Raw genomic sequence first — 17,544 nt, 5'->3', positions numbered from 1 at the left:
ACCACCAGTAAATAAATAAATAAATACATAAAATAAAAACAAGCACTTTAAACAAAAAGCACACAGAATTCTTATTTTTTATTGTTTTTTCCTAGTGTTTCACAAAACACTAAAGTCTAAACCACCCTAAACCCTAAATTTGCAGCATTAATTTCTAGTCCTCCCCTCGCGAGTTGTTCTTGTTCAGGGCCTGTAAATGTCCATTGAAATATAGTTTAATGTATTTCATTAAATTAATGAAAGATATAAAATTATGATTTTTTGTTGAATTATCCCTTTTTCCAAATACATATGTCATTATGCACAATCAAACTTTGAAAGTGAACAAAATCAATAACTTAAAAGTTTTTCTAAAAGTTTCTAGTAGTTATGAATGACATAACTGCATATGTTGCATGTATACTGTACATTGTATCCTTGGCACGTTTCTAATCCCCTTTTTATCCTGCTTAACTAAAGGCTTCCGCTAGACCGTTTGTCGTGACTGGTCTATAAGGTTTTTTACATTAAAGCTATAGAGTTTCTCCTGCGGACTTTTTCCCCTTCGTGCTCGGGCAATACTGCGGTGGGCGCGTTGTCCGCATATCCCAGAGAAAAGGAGCATTCTTCTCGATTTGCTCTCGTTGTAGCAGGCCCGGAGTGGCCATAGGGAGGACCGGGAGAATTCCTGGCCTCGAGGGCTGGTGTTGTCATGCCACCGGGTTGAAGGTTGCTGTCCCTAGGCTGCCAGCACTCACAGCAGCCCCCCAATTTGCGGGTGATGTCCCCACCGCTTTATGCCAAAGTTGATTGTGTCCCGAGTCCCGAGAACGCAGGACGCGCCGCTTTCTTCTGGTTTTCAGTGCGCTCAGACGCGTCTATATTTGAGTGCGCTGGCTGCGCGTCTAGATTTAAAATGAACTTAAGCGCAATACGAGCGGCCTCTAAAAGGAAAATGATCTACAAACCGTATTTTATCGTCTATGAATAGTCATTATTCATATTTTATTGCAAGATGAACAAAAATCTATTTGATCCAAAAATCATCAGTTTATTGGAAAAAAGTAAGTTTTATATGAATGAATGAAGGTGATGTTTTCTCAAGTAAAACAAAATTTTGAAAGTCTATTATATATTTGTTCTTTTTTTTGACACAAGGTATGCATACATTACGTTATTTGGCAATATATATAAGTAAAACAAATAATATAAGGATTTTTATTTTTCCATCTGTTTCTCCTGCATACTTGATAAATCTTACTTGTGTTTTGTATATCAGGGGGTTCCAAACTATTGCAAATATGTTTTTACAAGACCTACCATTTTTTTATAGAAATATAGGGGAAAACACATTTGTTCCCTTTTAGTATTTTTGAATAAGTTTACTTAAATAATATTAAAATACCTAGGGCTGCACGATTATGGCAAAAATCATAATTGTTTGGGCTAGTATACTGTATATAAAATAATAATATATAACAAATACTGTATATCAAATACTGCGTGACGAAATTTTGTGACCGAGTCAGCATAAATTTGACAAGCATAAACAATGGGCTTTCGGTTTGAAAAAATATTCAATTAACGAAATTTTAAAATTACATTTAGCCTAAGTTGGCTATGATTAATCTTTTTGTCGCAAGGTAGAAAGGCGTGTCGCCTACCTTTTTACTTGTTCCTCGTTGTTCTGTATTTGCCAATAAATAAATAAATAAATAGGCTACTTAGTTTGTTTAAAACTGTCATATTTGTTATCAAAAAAATCACCAATATATGCTACATAATAACAGCAATAGAACTTATTTCTTTTTCACTAAAACAGGAAAGTTCCTTCAACGCCATAGCCATTTTGGTTAAATTTAGAATATGCGTGCCTATTCTACTTTTTGTAAAAAGCAAAAAGGATTAAGTAAAAATAATTAATCGATACTTGATAAATGGGTGACTTGTTCATCATATTTATTGTAATATAAAGAAATGCATTACATTTTTTTTTTTTTATTAAATAAAGCCCACCTTTTAATCTCGCTGGTGGCTGATCTGTCCTGACTGGAGCTGTGCGGCAGACACATTCCAAACGAACCTACAGGACGTAATGTGATAGACTATGATCGAAGTCCTTCTAGATTCACAAAAATCTATTACAAGAGTTACAAGAGTCGGCTAGATGGGTGGCAGGGATTTTTTTATTTAGGCATACTCCATGTCAGAGTCCTGCACGCGGGCTGGCGGGTGGATACGGGTATCCAGCGAGTGAGCTGTTAATATTTATTGTAATGGGTAGAATAATATTAACATTTAATTTGCAGACCGGGTGGAATGGCACAGGCAGACTGCGGGTTTAAAAGTCAAGTTTTGATTCGATTCCGTACACGCTGATAGGCAGCTGCTTTTATAAACGTCTTCTGCTTGTTTATGTCCATGCTCAGTCTGGAAACAGTTAAAGATTTCTAATAACAGCGCGATTTGTGAGTGCATTCCGGTCACGGTCTGTATATCAAATGCATCCGATCAAATAGTTCAATTAGTGCTGCTGTCAAATAAGGCTCGGGTTTTTGTTAATTACTGCAAGTTACATCAAATATAGCGGTGCACCCGCTTGCTTCATGGTAGCTGCGGTCACCTTGGCTCCTGCTCTCCATCGAGACTTTTATTCTGAAATGACTTCCTTTTACACTGAAATGACTTCCTTTTATACTGAAATGACTTCCTTTTACACTGAAATGACTTCCTTTTATACTGAAAGTTTGTATGTATATGCGAGTGTTTAATAGGTGTATGCGTGCATCAAGTTTATATGTATGTGCGAGTGTTTTTATATGTATGCATGCATCAAGTTTATATGTATGTGCGAGTGTTTTTATGTGTATGCTTGCATCAAGTTTATATGTATTTGCAAGTTTTTTTTATATGTATGTGCCAGTATTTTTATGTGTATGCGTGCATCAAGTTTACATATATATGCAAGTGTTTAATGGTTGTATATGCATGGACAGAGTTTATATGTATGTGCGAATGTTTATATATGTTTGCGTGCATCAAGTTTATATTTATATGCGAGTGTTTATATGTGTATGCGTGTAATAAGTTTATATGTATATTTCAGTTTTTATAGGTGTATGCGTGCATTAAGTTTACATGTATATGCAAGTTATTCACAAGTGTATATGTATGCATTACTAACTTAAGATGTATTGGTATGAATTTCACATTGGTATGCACATGTATTTCATAGGTATTTGCTTAAACATCCAACAGTATGCATGTATATGCGAGTGTTTATATATGTGTATGCATGTTTTTACATATGTATTCATAAGTGAAGTATGTTTTTTTAGCCGCACGGCCCCTCATAGTTGCCTCTATTTTCTAATACGTGATTTTACGGGGTTTGTTTAATAAAACCCACAGACGTTTTGCACTAATTCTTGCATTTTTCTTACATTAATTCACAGCCAGGGTAAAAGATGAAATACCGCAGAAATATGAAAGTAATACCACAAGGATATTACAGGAATACTGCAGGAATATTATACACTTTTCAACAAAATCCTGTGGTAAATACAGTCTTTTATAGATAATGCTCAGTATTAAAGGTTTTAATTCAGTTCTCCATATTCCCCGATGCACTGAATGTCCTGCTGCTGGCGGAGACGCTAAACACTGTTGCAACAGGTGCATTGTGAATGTGCGTAGTGGACTCGTGCGATAGGTTAAATGTCTTTATTTTACAATTTATCAATGTCTCAACGTTTCTTTTAATTAAATTAAAATATAAAAAGGTGGTGAAACCTAAAGAATTCAGAGGCCTGTGATGTTAAAATTGGTCCGAAACCCGACCCGAGGGGAGTAAAAAGGCTGAAATGCGATATTTATATCAAATTAGAATTAAACTGAAATAAAAAAAAAACATTTTTGAATAAAAATACCTATGATATGCCTTTTATGTGGCAATAATTTTAAAACCCCTTGCTGCTCACTGTGCTTATTGGACACATATCCTTAACTTACATGATACGCTATCCGTTATTGTTGTTTGTGTCGTGGATGTCGGGGATTTTTTTATGGTTGCGGCTTGTGTCTTCAGCTTTTGAAACTGTTGATATTTCACGTTTGGACGGAACAGGAGCACAGTTTGCACAAGACTTGTAACTTACCTGATCAACATCACTTTCCTCAAATCCGAAATATCCAAACAATGGAGTAGGCCTATACGACCCTTTTTGGGAATTAAACATACATATTTCTGCACTTTCTTCTTGTTGCTCTGCCATTATGTTTGTTTAAAAATGACTGTAAATCTTGTGATGCTAAGGTATTTCTACCATAAAGATTGACCGGCGAAGATAATTTACAAACATGAGTCCCGATGGATTATGACTTGCGCACAATTTTTAAACAAAGGTATGTTTTCCCGTTTAGATTTTTCATGTTCATTCTATATGCACTGTCAGCTATGATGAAGTGTAATGAATCATTGCGCCGCCAACCACGGTCCTGCGACGTCAGATATGTTGTCTATTTTTTACAAAATAGAGTAACGCGAGTAACGAACTCATTTAAATTTCAGTAATTGTAATTGCGTTACTTGATTTAAAAAAAATACTTCGTTACATGCTCGTTACTGCTAAAAGTAGTGGAATTACAGTAACGTGTTACTTTGCTCCCATCACTGCAGCAAGGGCTACCACAATGGATAAAACAATCTGGAGGGTTACTTTTTGATATAGTCTACTCAAAACCATCCCCTCATACTAATTGGCTATATCACTCTGTCTCCTCTCCACTAATAAGCTGGTGTGTGGTGGATGTTCTGGCACAATATGGCTGCCGTCGCATCATCCAGGTGGATGCTGCACATTGGTGGTGGTTGAGGAGAATCCCCCTTTCATATGTAAAGCGCTTTGAGTACTGCAGAACAGCGCTATATAAATGTAATGAAGTATTATTATTAAAAAAATTTTTTTACTTTATTTTTATTTTATTTAACATGTTGGTATGTTTTAGTATTGTTTAAAATGTTAACATGCGTAAACCAAGCCAAGCTAATATAAAAAATATGTAATAAATAAATATTACAATTGAAACTATTAATAGAATGTGCTTTAGGGGGCACCTCACAGACTCTGCGTGGGCACCATGTTGGAGAACCCTGGTCTATTCTATAGTATTGAATGGTGCATCTTTTTAAATTGGTTAAGCATAACAAATAGTTGTTTATTTTATTCACATAGGTACTATATTTTGATTAAATATGTATTAAATATTATCTCTCTTATTAAAGTAGTGCTTATATGTCTGACTGTACAACTTAACCTCAATAAACAAATCATACCATAACATGATTAATGTAGATTATTAACATTATTTCTTATTAGGCATCATATGAAATCTAACGTTATCAATCAAAAAAATTTAGGTGATAAAAAAAAATTACACTATCTGCCCCAGGATATGATTGAGATATGAAGAACTATGAGAGTGTGCTCTGATTTCGGTGAGCTCTAGCATTGCATGAATGTTGCTCTCCGTACTAATCAGGGCAGAATAGGACATGTGTTCATCGAGGGGCAACCTTCCGATCTCTCTGATGAAGCCAATACGGAAGTGACTTAAACTGCAATCCATCGACTGGCCGCTAGAGGCTGGCTTCAAAAGGGAGTCAATTCCTATATACCTCCATGTTAAAATCCCCAACTTTACAGTTGAAAATATTATGTGTACAGCCTGGTACAAAAAGGGTTTTTGTTCTATATAGCTTATTTTGCCTTTCATGATAACTGTGAGGGGGGTGTCACGCCAGGTATGTACCACAGGAATAGGTCGAACGCTTCCCTCTCCTCTCTTCCACCGACAGGACAAAAGATCTAGACAGGGACGGGCCTCTGGAATTACTCCACAGACAGGTAGTCATACACAAAGACAACACAGCAAGTTTTCCGTGCAGCAGCCAATACTTCCCTCCGTTGACGTTCCCCACAATATTTACACAGTTCCTTACTTGTTATCGTTGCCTCGCCACCACCCGGTGGGGAAAAGGGACCAGAAGTCAAAAGCGGGCGTGTATATAGAAGAGTGGTCGTCCACCACACCAGTACACTTCTCTCAAACAGGGTTTTTCTTCCCGGCCTAGGGAGTGAATGCTGACAACAGGGACACGGCACGACACTGCAATTTCCAGGTGTACACACGTCAAAGAAAAGACTCACCCACTGCACTCCACACACTCACAGTGAAATAGGGTCAGCACACCACGTTGGACCGGGGATTCGTCCTGGATGATTGAAGTCACTGATACAGCGGATGGCCAGATGTAAACATCACAGCCACGACAATGTAACGTACTCCCTCCTTTGCTGGTTCCGGCTCGCCCACCAATCCTTTCCACGGTGGGGCCGCTTGCACACTAAGCACAACTCACAGAGGCACACTGATACTCCACACTTGTAAATAAACACTGACACGACAACAATGCAGCGTACTCACAGTTCCGTTAACACTGGATCTTCTCCCTTTCCTTCCAGATATCTGACGTAAACATGGCCGAAAGTACAATATCCTTTTACTGCAGTTCCGGCAGCTCTTCAATGCGTACAATCCCGTCCCAGAACGCAACGCATGTCAATACAACACTTCAATAAAGACTGTTTGTATGCTCAACTCCGTGTGTGTGTCTACTTCGCCCAATCTTCAAAATCCACCATACACCCGTCTCTCCAATCGTCTCCACCGCTCCGTCTCACCCACAACATCCGCTGGAATAAACTTTTTTCTTCCTGTTTTTCCAATGCCCTATTTATGTGCCTCCTCTTCATTGAATCGGCCAATCATCAGTCGCCACACTCCTCTCCACACCTGTTTGTAATAATACCCAAATTTGGGTTGCCCGGAGTCCCCGGAAGTGACTGGTGTTTCGGGGATCGTCGTCCGGGTGGAACTAATTTCCACCACTTTAGGTTCCGCCCTTCCAAAAGTCACAAACATATTTCTTTTCCTTAGCTTTAACACTCCCTGATTTTTATTTATTTATTTGATGTACAGCAATTTGGTCAACCTCGGCTGTTTTTAAATGTGCATAAATAAAGATTGATCGGTTGATTTAGAGATACAGACCTGTGTGTGTATGTGTGTGTTTACTACTCACTGATGAGTAAAACGCAGAGGTCACATTGAGAGTTTACCATACACTGGCAATTACATCACTTTCATTTCACATGCCCAATTGGTCTAATAATATAACAGATTTTAAATCATAATTGTAATACATTTTAGTGTAGACATAAATTCTTTTTTTGTTTGTTTAAAAAGCAATTCCATTAAAATGTCTTTTAATTTTATTTCTACCTTCCAACTAAGCAACTTAGCTTGCTAAGGTAAAAGTTGAAGGTAAAAGTCAATAAATGTAGCAAAGTCTAGAGAATGCAGACAATAAGACAAATAATTCAGCTTTATGTGTTTGCTTATATTTAAAAAAATCTGTGCCTTGCATTTCATTTGCACGTGTAGTCTTACAATATCCATTTTAAATGAAGTTTTCTTCATGTTCAGTTTTTATTTTCCCTATTATCATGTCCAATCCCCCCTATAACCAGGAATTGAACCCTATAACCCTGAGTATTAATTGTAAAATATCTATGATCAGTTTGCAAGATGACAGGACTGACTGTGGAAACCCTTACCATCAACAAGACCAAAAGGGGTTCAGTGAATATATTAAATTATCATTTTAGTCACATTTTACAGTATTACTTGGATCATCCCCATCTCATTTACACTGCTGGGTTACATAACTTCACTGAACCTGGAACGATGTGAAACCCAGGATAAAGTGGTTGAGTGAATGTGGTGTGGACTCTGTGGATGAGGTTCATTGTATCAGAGACGCTGTAGAAGGACAGAGATCCTTTACTGTGATCCACATACACTCCTATTCTACAGGGTCTCAACACTACAGGGAGGGAAGTGTGTTTGTTATTGTGACTGAATGAGCAGATGGAGCCATCGCAGTAAAAACTCCAGGACTGATCATTACATCCAAACAAACACTCATAACCCTCTCCCTTCCTGCTGATGCTCTTATATGACACTGATATTAACATCTGACCACTCCACTCAACCTCCCAGTAACAGCGTCCACACAAACTCTCTCTACACAACACCTGCAGCCAGTGATCAAATCTGTCTGGATGATCAGGATACTGATGGATTGTGTTAGTGTCAGTAGCCGTTCTGTTCCCATCAGACAGCTGAATGTATTTATTCACTGTGTTTGAATCCAGTGTGAACTGCTTGAAATCTGGTGAAAATCAACACAAATGATACAGCAATTTTACAAAATTATCATTGCAGATTTATTGCATTTTTTCCCCCAAAACAACATAATTCTATATTTAGTGGTTCTTGCATTTATGCAAAGCATCAACATTGCTATTGCTCAGGGATTGTCTTCTTATTATCATTCTTACATTTGGACAAATCTTTTGGCACTTAACTCATCCCGCACGCTTTTTTATCGTAGACCCATGAAAGAGCGCTCAAATTGTGGTGTGATATGACTTTAAGTGATCGGGTGCAGGATTTTGCGAAAAACCACCCAAAAAATCTGATAGACTTAACATTGCACCAAAATTTGATGGGTCATAGCTTCAAGTGAGGATTTTATAGAAACACGCGGGATGCTACATTTAAAGAGGCTGGCAGGCTTTCGAATGCAATGTAAGGTGTACCCCTGGGGAGCAAATGCTGTCCAAAATCGGCCCAATAGAAATATATGGTGAAGGAAAGAAAATCAATATGGTTTTCCTATTATGATATCTAGGACAAACAGGGCTTTTGATTGAACATTTTTGAAAGACAGGGTCACAGAGACAAGTGGGTGGGCTCATTTTACTCAGGCATCCAATCAGTCTCTCAGGATCATCACAGAGCTATTAAGCCATGCCCCTAGCAACCACTGCACTAGCAACAAAAACTCAAACAGTTATATCTTCAAATCTGAATATCATAGAGACATGGCAGTTGGTTTATATCACTCAAACTGGCAAGCAGCTTATGGCCACTGCCAAGCCACTCCCTAGCAACCAAATACAGGACCCTAGCAACAAAATAAACAGAGCTTTATATCTCTGCATCAGAACATCGTGGAGGCACGGGGGTTGGATCGTTTTACTTGTGGCTTGGAATATAATCACTGGTGGATGCCAATTACCCTAGCAACCAATTAAAAAAGCCTACATCTCTGCATCAGAACATCGTAGAGACAAGGGGGTTGGATCGTTTTACTTGTGACTTGGAGTTTAATAACTGGTAGATGCCAATTCACTCCATAGCAACCAAATACAGTACCCTAGCAACCAAATAAACACATCCTTATATCTCTGCATCAGAACATCATAGAGAGACGGGGTGGATCGTTTCACTTGTGGCTTGGAGTTTAATTACTGGTAGATGCCAATTTACTCTCTAACAACCAAAAAGAGGTACCCTAGCAACCGATTAAAAAAAGCCTATATCTCTGAATCAGAACATTGTAGAGACACGGGGGTTGGATCGTTTCACTTGTGGCTTGGAGTTTAATCACTGGTAGATGCCAATTCACTCACTAACAACCAAACAGATGTACCCTAGCAACCATTTAGCAAGACCTATATCTCTGCAGCTGAGTATTGTAGATACATTGGGTAGGCTCTTTTAAAACATGTTAACATTACTGTACCAGTTTGTTTCCCGAATTTTGCCAAGACAAGCACCAGTTCACATTTTCTTCAGAAAATGTACCTATCTAGTATCTGGTTGTATTTACGCTTTCATTTACTTTGTTTCTCCACAGTTATTATTAGGTTTGACATGCTTTAATATATACCTGTACACTAGATATTTGCAGATATTTGAATCTCATTATCTGATTTTACTGTTGATTTTACTTAATTCATTCACATCTTTAACAATGAGTGAGTACTGACACGTGTGACGTGAACATTTTCTGTAAACTTTGAACATTTAGAAACATTTTTGTACTTTTTGTTGTCTTTGTTTTTTATTTTTTTCTTCTTTTGTTTTCGTCATTTTTTATGTACTAGTGGATATAAATAAATCAAAGCCATGAATCATAAATGTTTTAAAGTCACTTACATTGTAAGAAATCCTCTCTGGTCTTCAATTCATCAGAAATGACTGTGATAAATGTAACTGAGGACATAAACAGACAACATTCATATAATTTCCATAACACAAGTGTAAATATAAAAAACCAATAACACACGCACACACATTCTGGTTTCCATGTTTTGTGGGGACATTTCATAGACGTAATGCATTTTATACCATACAAACTGTATATTCTTTCCCCTTACCTACCCCATTCCCTAACCCCAACCATCACAGAAACCCTTCTCCTACTTCACATTTTCAAGAAACATCATTCTGTTTGATTTATAAGCTTGTTTCCTCATGGGGACATCAAAATGTCCCCACAAGGTCACAAAAATACTGGTATTCCTATCTTTGTGGGGACAATTGGTCCAACCAGGTACCAGGTACCAGGTACACACACACACACACACACACACACACACACACACAAAAGAGGGCATGACACTGATATAGAGTCTAACAACACTCTTGCTTGTGTGTTATTGTTCGAGGGTAAATTAATATTTGCTATTTACCTTCACCAGATATCTTCTCTATCTCCTCTCTACAGAAATCCTCCAGTTTGTCTTTCAGTTGAGAGAGAGATTTTCTCACATCATCAAAAGAGAGAAGAGAGCTGAGAGTAAATCTGTGTGAGACTGAAGACTCAAGAGCTGCAGACAGAGACTGAAAACCCTGAAGAAGAAAAGATTACAAATGCAAAGACAACATAAACATTCAACATTAATCATATTTAGCAGCTTATAAAATAACCACCATCATAGTCATATAAGAAGCGAAGTCTTCCAGAGATCCTGCTAATGTTCACTGTGTTGTATTTCAGAGTTGTGTTACCTGTAGGAAATGGATGTGATTGTCTGTATGTGAAAACTGCTTCAGTTCAGCGTCTCTCCTCCTCAGATCATCAATCTCCTCCTCCAGACGCTTCATGACTCCTTCAGCTCGACTCACTGCAGTCTTTTCCTGATCTCTGATCAGTTGTGTCACCTCAGATCGTCTTCTCTCAATGGATCGGATCAGTTGAGTAAAGATCCTCTCACTGTCCTCCACTGCTGTCTGTGCAGAGCGCTGTTAGGACAAACATTACAATCAGATCCATTACAGGTACATCAGTAAAGATCTCCATCACTGGAGGAGAGTCATGAATCTCAAACTGATCTTCAAGCTGCCAGCAGATGTTTTTCTGTTCAAAACTCACCGCATGAGAGTCCACAGCCTCTCTCAGCTCCTGAAGCTCCTTCTCTCTCTCCTCAATTATCTGATGTAATTTTCTCTGTCTCTCTCCCAAAACTCTCTGTGAGATAACAAATAACTATAAAATCTCAAAGATTACATTAAACTGCATGCTTAAATGCATGTAATGTTACTACAATGACATTCATGGTTTAGCATATTATTACTCATTACTGTTAGCATTAGTGCAGTGTGTCTGAATTCAGTTCATACCTGTTTCTCAGTTCTTTCTGTTACAGCTGTCACAGTATCATGGTTTTTATGTTCATCCATCGTACACAGATAACAAATGCAGTGTTGGTCGGTGCGACAGTAGATTTCTAGTTGTTTATGATGTTTTGAGCAGATCATCTCATGAAGTTGTCTGGTGGGATTCATCAAATGATGCCTCCTGTCAATGAAGAGATGTTCATGTTGTTTAAGATGATTTTGACAGTAAGACTTCAGACACTCCAGACAGGACTTGACAGCTTTGTATTTTCTCTCAGTACAGGCGTCACAATCCACATCTCCAGCTTCAGCATAAGAGTCAGCAGGAACAGCAGTCTGAAGTTTTGTCTTCTTCAGGTCCTCCACCATTTCAGCAAACATCACATTTTTAAATAAAACAGGTCTTGGTGTGAAGGTTTGTCTGCATTGAGGGCAGCTGTAGATTCCCATCTCATTCTGATCCCAGCACTTTGTAATACAGATCATACAGTAACTGTGTCCACAAGGAATGGTCACTGGATCCTTCAGGAGATCCAAACACACTGAACAGCTGATCTTTTCCTCAAAAATATGAGATTCTGCCATATTTCACCAATATACAAAGAGACACAGTCACACACTCACTTGAAAAGTCCAAGTTTTGTTTTCGACGAAACGAACAGTTAAAGTATTTTCCTGGTATTGTGTTTAATAGACGTGTGCAAAACAGGTTTTGTTACAGTAGGTGTGACTCACCAGTATTTTAGTGCACTTTCACTTTTTGTTTTATATTTAATATTCATGAATTTAAAATTTGCATGGACATTTGAACATGCAAGATTTTTAAAGATTTCCATTTAATGTAATAATCATTGTTATGAAAGTGAAAGTGACATATTTGCCAATGTATGTTAACCCATACTTGAAATGTGACTTCTGCTTTTAACCCATCCAGTGAGTAGTGAACACATGCACTGCAAGATGTGAACACACACACACCCAGAGCAGTGGGCAGCTTTCACTGCAGCACAGGGGAAAGACAGCGAGGAAAAGAAGTATTTGACACATCAGCATTTTTATCAGTAAGGGGATTTCTAAGTGAGCTATTGACACAAAATTAATCATCCACCAGATGTAGCCATCTTACAGGGATCTTACGTGGAGCACCGGTATATGGTGAAGTGATGCTCTTTCCATTTTCGGATAACAGCCCTCACAGTGCTCACAGTAACATTTAGCATTCTGGAAATGCGCCTATAACAATTCCCCTCAAAATGCTTTTCAATGATAAAATTACGAAGATCTTGAGAGAGTTCTTTGCTTTTACCCACCATGAAGTCTTTCCTGTGTGCCTCCTGGATAATGAGAAGCCTTTATAGGCCATCAATTAGGACTAAAGCAGCTGATATCAATTAGTACTGATGGGGGCATGGTTTCTCTCTCAATACTGACAGATTTTAGTGATGATCTGGCTTTCTATGCCATTTTCACCTTGTTCTCTTCATGTGTTCAATACTTATTCCCTGTGTCAATTCACTTTATATATTATGACTCAACTTGTATACTTAAATGTTCTGATTTCTTTGTATGAATTCAATATTTGGCTTGATGGCTACATCTGGTGGAACTTTTGTGTCAATAGCCCACCCAAAAATCCCCCCACCGACAAAAACGCTGACGTGCCAAACACCTATCCTCCCCGCTGTATATATTTGGTGGTCACATAGACTATACTTAAATTGTTAAGTTCACCAAACTTAGAGTTTGTACAGTGCACTTAAACAATTAAGTTCACTTGGTGTTTATAAAGACTGAACTTCAATTGTCATTTAAATTTATATAACAATGTGTAATGAAAGGTATTCAGGACTGACTCTATGTCAATCACAGGCAGGCCTGTATTAAGAATTCGGAGGCCCTGGGCACAATGTCTTGTAGGCCCCCCACGCACACAATCAAATTGTATATATATACAGTCTTGTTCAAAATAATAGCAGTACAATGTGACTAACCAGAATAATCAAGGTTTTTAGTATATTTTTTATTGCTACGTGGCAAACAAGTTACCAGTAGGTTCAGTAGATTCTCAGAAAACAAACAAGACCCAGCATTCGTGATATGCACGCTCTTAAGGCTGTGCAATTGGGCAATTAGTTGAAAGGGGTGTGTTCAAAAAAATAGCAGTGTCTACCTTTGAATGTACAAACTCAAAACTATTTTGTACAAACATTTTTTTTCTGGGATTTAGCAATCCTGTGAATCACTAAACTAATATTTAGTTGTATGACCACAGTTTTTTAAAACTGCTTGACATCTGTGTGGCATGGAGTCAACCAACTTGTGGCACCTCTCAGCTGTTATTCCACTCCATGATTCTTTAACAACATTCCACAATTCATTCACATTTCTTGGTTTTGCTTCAGAAACAGCATTTTTGACATCACCCCACAAGTTCTCAATTGGATTAAGGTCTGGAGATTGGGCTGGCCACTCCATAACATTAATTTAGTTGGTTTGGAACCAAGACTTTGCCCGTTTACTAGTGTGTTTTGGGTCATTGTCTTGTTGAAACAACCATTTCAAGGGCATGTCCTCTTCAGCATAGGGCAACATGACCTCTTCAAGTATTTTAACATATGCAAACTGATCCATGATCCCTGGTATGCGATAAATAGGCCCAACACCATAGTAGGAGAAACATGCCCATATCATGATGCTTGCACCTCCATGCTTCACTGTCTTCACTGTGTACTGTGGCTTGAATTCAGAGTTTGGGGGTCGTCTCACAAACTGCCTGTGGCCCTTGGACCCAAAAAGAACAATTTTACTCTCATCAGTCCACAAAATGTTCCTCCATTTCTCTTTAGGCCAGTTGATGTGTTCTTTGGCAAATTGTAACCTCTTCTGCACATGCCTTTTTTTTAACAGAGGGACTTTGCGGGGATTCTTGAAAATAGATTAGCTTCACACAGACGTCTTCTAACTGTCACAGTACTTACAGGTAACTCCAGACTGTCTTTGATCATCCTGGAGGTGATCATTGGCTGAGCCTTTGCCATTCTGGTTGTTCTTCTGTCCATTTTGGTGGTTGTCTTCCGTTTTCTTCCGCGTCTCTCTGGTTTTGCTCTCCATTTTAAGGCATTGGAGATCATTTTAGCTGAACAGCCTATCATTTTTTGCACCTCTTTATAGGTTTTCCCCTCTCCAATCAACTTTTTAATCAAAGTACGCTGTTCTTCTGAACAATGTCTTGAACGACCCATTTTCCTCAGCTTTCAAATGCATGTTCAACAAGTGTTGGCTTCATCCTTAAATAGGGGCCACCTGATTCACACCTGTTTCTTCACAAAATTGATGACCTCAGTGATTGAATGCCACACTGCTATTTTTTTGAACACACCCCCCTCAACTAATTCAACTAATTGCCCAATTGCACAGCCTTAAGAGCGTGCATATCATGAATGCTGGGTCTGATTTGTTTTCTGAGAATCTACTGAACCTACTGGTAACTTGTTTGCCACGTAGCAATAAAAAAATATACTAAAAACCTTGATTATTCTGGTTAGTCACATTGTACTGCTATTATTTTGAACAATACTGTATATTATATGGTTCTTTTTGTTAGAAACACCTCTACTTTTACAGGGTTTACACTGACACATTACAGACGGTGATCTACCTGTAGGACAATATCAATACATATTCATACAGGGAGTGCAGAATTATTAGGCAAGTTGTATTTTTGAGGATTACTTTTGTTATTGTACAACTACAGTGCTCCTGGTCAACTCAAAATGTCAACAAACCCCCAAACCTGAAAATGTAAGTAAAAGTGACATTTTGGCTTTATTAAGAGAATATTTGTATGTACATCATTAGGCAACTACTAGTGTGCAGAACCACTAGGCAACCAAACGAAAAACAAAGATTCCACCATCTCACCTGTCCTCCCTCACCTGTCAAAGTGAGAACAACAAACAAACTCCACATTTACAAAAAAATGTTTATAAAACAATAAAAAATAAAAATATATATAGACTCAGTGACCAATATAGCCACCCTTCTTTTCGATAACAGTCACAAGCCTTCCATTCATGGATTCAGTCAGTTTCTTGATCTGTTCTGAACCGACATTTTGTGCAGACGCAACCACAGCCTCCCAGACACTGTTCAGAGAGGTGTACGGTTTACCTTCACTGTTAATGTCCTGCTTAAGAAGGGATCAAAAGGTCTCAATAGGGTTTAAGTCAGGTGAAGAAGGGGGCCATGGCACTAGTTTTTCATCTCTAAGGCCTTTACTGGCCAGTCATGCAGTGGAGTACTTTGATGTATGTGATGGAGCGTTGTTCAGTAATAAATCTGTATTAAATGCCACCACTAATTATTAAACATTAAACATGTTTTGACCAATGGTGAATCTCATTTATGTGCCCTATTATTACCATGCATGTAACCAAAGATTTTTAAGAACATAAAATTCCTCATAATCTATGTCACTTATTTTTACTCTCAAAGTGCACCACATTGATGTATTTACGTTTAAATGCACAAAGTGACTGAATTTGTTCAGTCTGGTCATGGTTTACTTTGTGGCATATAGTAAAAGATGACAAAAAGTTTAACAAAAAGTTTTAGTTTGCACCATATTTTAGTTAGCAACCTTTGTGTTGGTGTTTCAAATAGCCCATCATAATCTGTCAGGTGCTAATGGCAATAGCAGATACATTAGTTAGTTAGTTTCAACAATGTTTTCAACAACATGTCTGTCCCCCAAAATTTTCAGGCTCAGGATTTTTTTTGATTTAACCCCTGCAATCAATGAATGAACTTAATTCTCCACAGAAGCATTCAACAAACTGCACTGTTCACGTGTATCTTCAGTATAGTGGAGATAAATACAATGAGTTAAATGTGGTGCATGAATACCAAAGGAAACATCTGAATGGTGACTTCACAAAAAAACTATAATTTACAAAAAAAAAAACATCAATAATGTAACAAAGAGTGTAAAACTCGAAGAAATTTTATTATCAACTGGTTTATATGTCCCATTAGGTGTTTTTATTGGACCAAAAGTAAATCATTTAAAATTTTCAGGCGCAAGGCCTTATTGGTATTCCTAACAGCATTTTGAACTGATAATCTTAAGTTATTTGCACTTGAATTTTTAAGTTTATGGTTTATGTAAGTTAATAAGTTAAATGAACAAAGATAGTTAAAGCTGCAGTCGGCAACTCTGGAGGATTGGGATGATTTTGAATGTTTACAATTTTTATGCCCCTCCCACACTACTCCCTTCGAGCTTGTCCTTGTCAGTGCGTGTGCACCAGTGTTTTGTGAACGCATACTTAGCAAGCATAGATTACTTACATAACACTCAGAAATACAATCAATGGTTGATAAAGCACAATTACCTGTTGAGAAGAAATGTGGCAAGCTCTGCATCCAGCTTGAACCCTTAAAAATCTTGTAGATTCCCCCACCTTTCAAATGCTGGTCTGATATTGATCCTAGTTTTATTACCGGCACGGTTGCTTTCTATCTTTGTTTCCTTCTTTTCATTGTTTGTTTTCCTAGCTCTGGTTGTTAACCAATGAATCGGAAGTTTGTTAGTGAATGTTCTCTCCTCCATCACCCTGCGTTCAATCAAACACACCTGTGAACTTCAGGCGGATGCATGTGATATTGAAAGGGGGGAGGGGAGATCTGTGGCACGTGCAGGAACTGTGATTGACAGGCAGATTTTACACAGCCCTGTGCTGATTGGACCAGATGAACCGGCCTGCGCTGATTGGATCAGATGAACCGGGAGCGGTGGATTTTTGCAAACCAAATAACAGGCTCTAGGTTGAGGTAGAACACAGGTTTTTTCATAAACAATCTAATTTATGTTGTTCGAGCATCGTGTCGGTTTCAGTGAATATGATCAAAAATATCTTGCCGACCACAGCTTTAAGTTATGGATCCAAAATGTACAATTTAAGTCATGAT

The 17,544-nt window shown here is 38.0% G+C and overlaps 1 protein-coding gene and 1 pseudogene across 2 annotated transcripts in view; one reads left to right on the top strand and one right to left on the bottom strand.

The window, feature by feature from the left end:
* LOC129426158 (E3 ubiquitin-protein ligase TRIM16) overlaps positions 1 to 12,497 on the bottom strand; it is a 71,452-nt gene extending 58,955 nt beyond the window's left edge. The window contains exons 1-6 of one of the 2 annotated variants that reach the window (XM_073864317.1): positions 11,578 to 12,496; positions 11,330 to 11,425; positions 10,966 to 11,199; positions 10,647 to 10,806; positions 10,111 to 10,167; positions 7,233 to 8,275 (exon numbers count right to left, since the gene is read on the bottom strand). In XM_073864317.1, the coding sequence (XP_073720418.1) occupies positions 7,749 to 8,275; positions 10,111 to 10,167; positions 10,647 to 10,806; positions 10,966 to 11,199; positions 11,330 to 11,425; positions 11,578 to 12,159 (1,656 nt within the window). In that variant the 5' untranslated portion in view covers positions 12,160 to 12,496 and the 3' untranslated portion in view covers positions 7,233 to 7,748. Of the gene's footprint in view, positions 1 to 7,232; positions 8,276 to 10,110; positions 10,168 to 10,646; positions 10,807 to 10,965; positions 11,200 to 11,329; positions 11,426 to 11,577 lie in introns of those variants that run through there. The other variant, XM_073864318.1, reaches the window with a different exon arrangement.
* Positions 1 to 17,544, top strand: part of LOC141362192 (F-box/LRR-repeat protein 7-like) — a 190,815-nt pseudogene that overhangs the window by 21,012 nt on the left and 152,259 nt on the right.

Source organism: Misgurnus anguillicaudatus, chromosome 25 (genome assembly GCF_027580225.2).
Source record: "Misgurnus anguillicaudatus chromosome 25, ASM2758022v2, whole genome shotgun sequence".
Taxonomy (NCBI): Eukaryota; Metazoa; Chordata; class Actinopteri; order Cypriniformes; family Cobitidae; genus Misgurnus; species Misgurnus anguillicaudatus.
The sequence above is the reverse complement of the archived record's forward strand: the minus strand, read 5'-3'. Positions and strand labels throughout refer to the sequence as shown.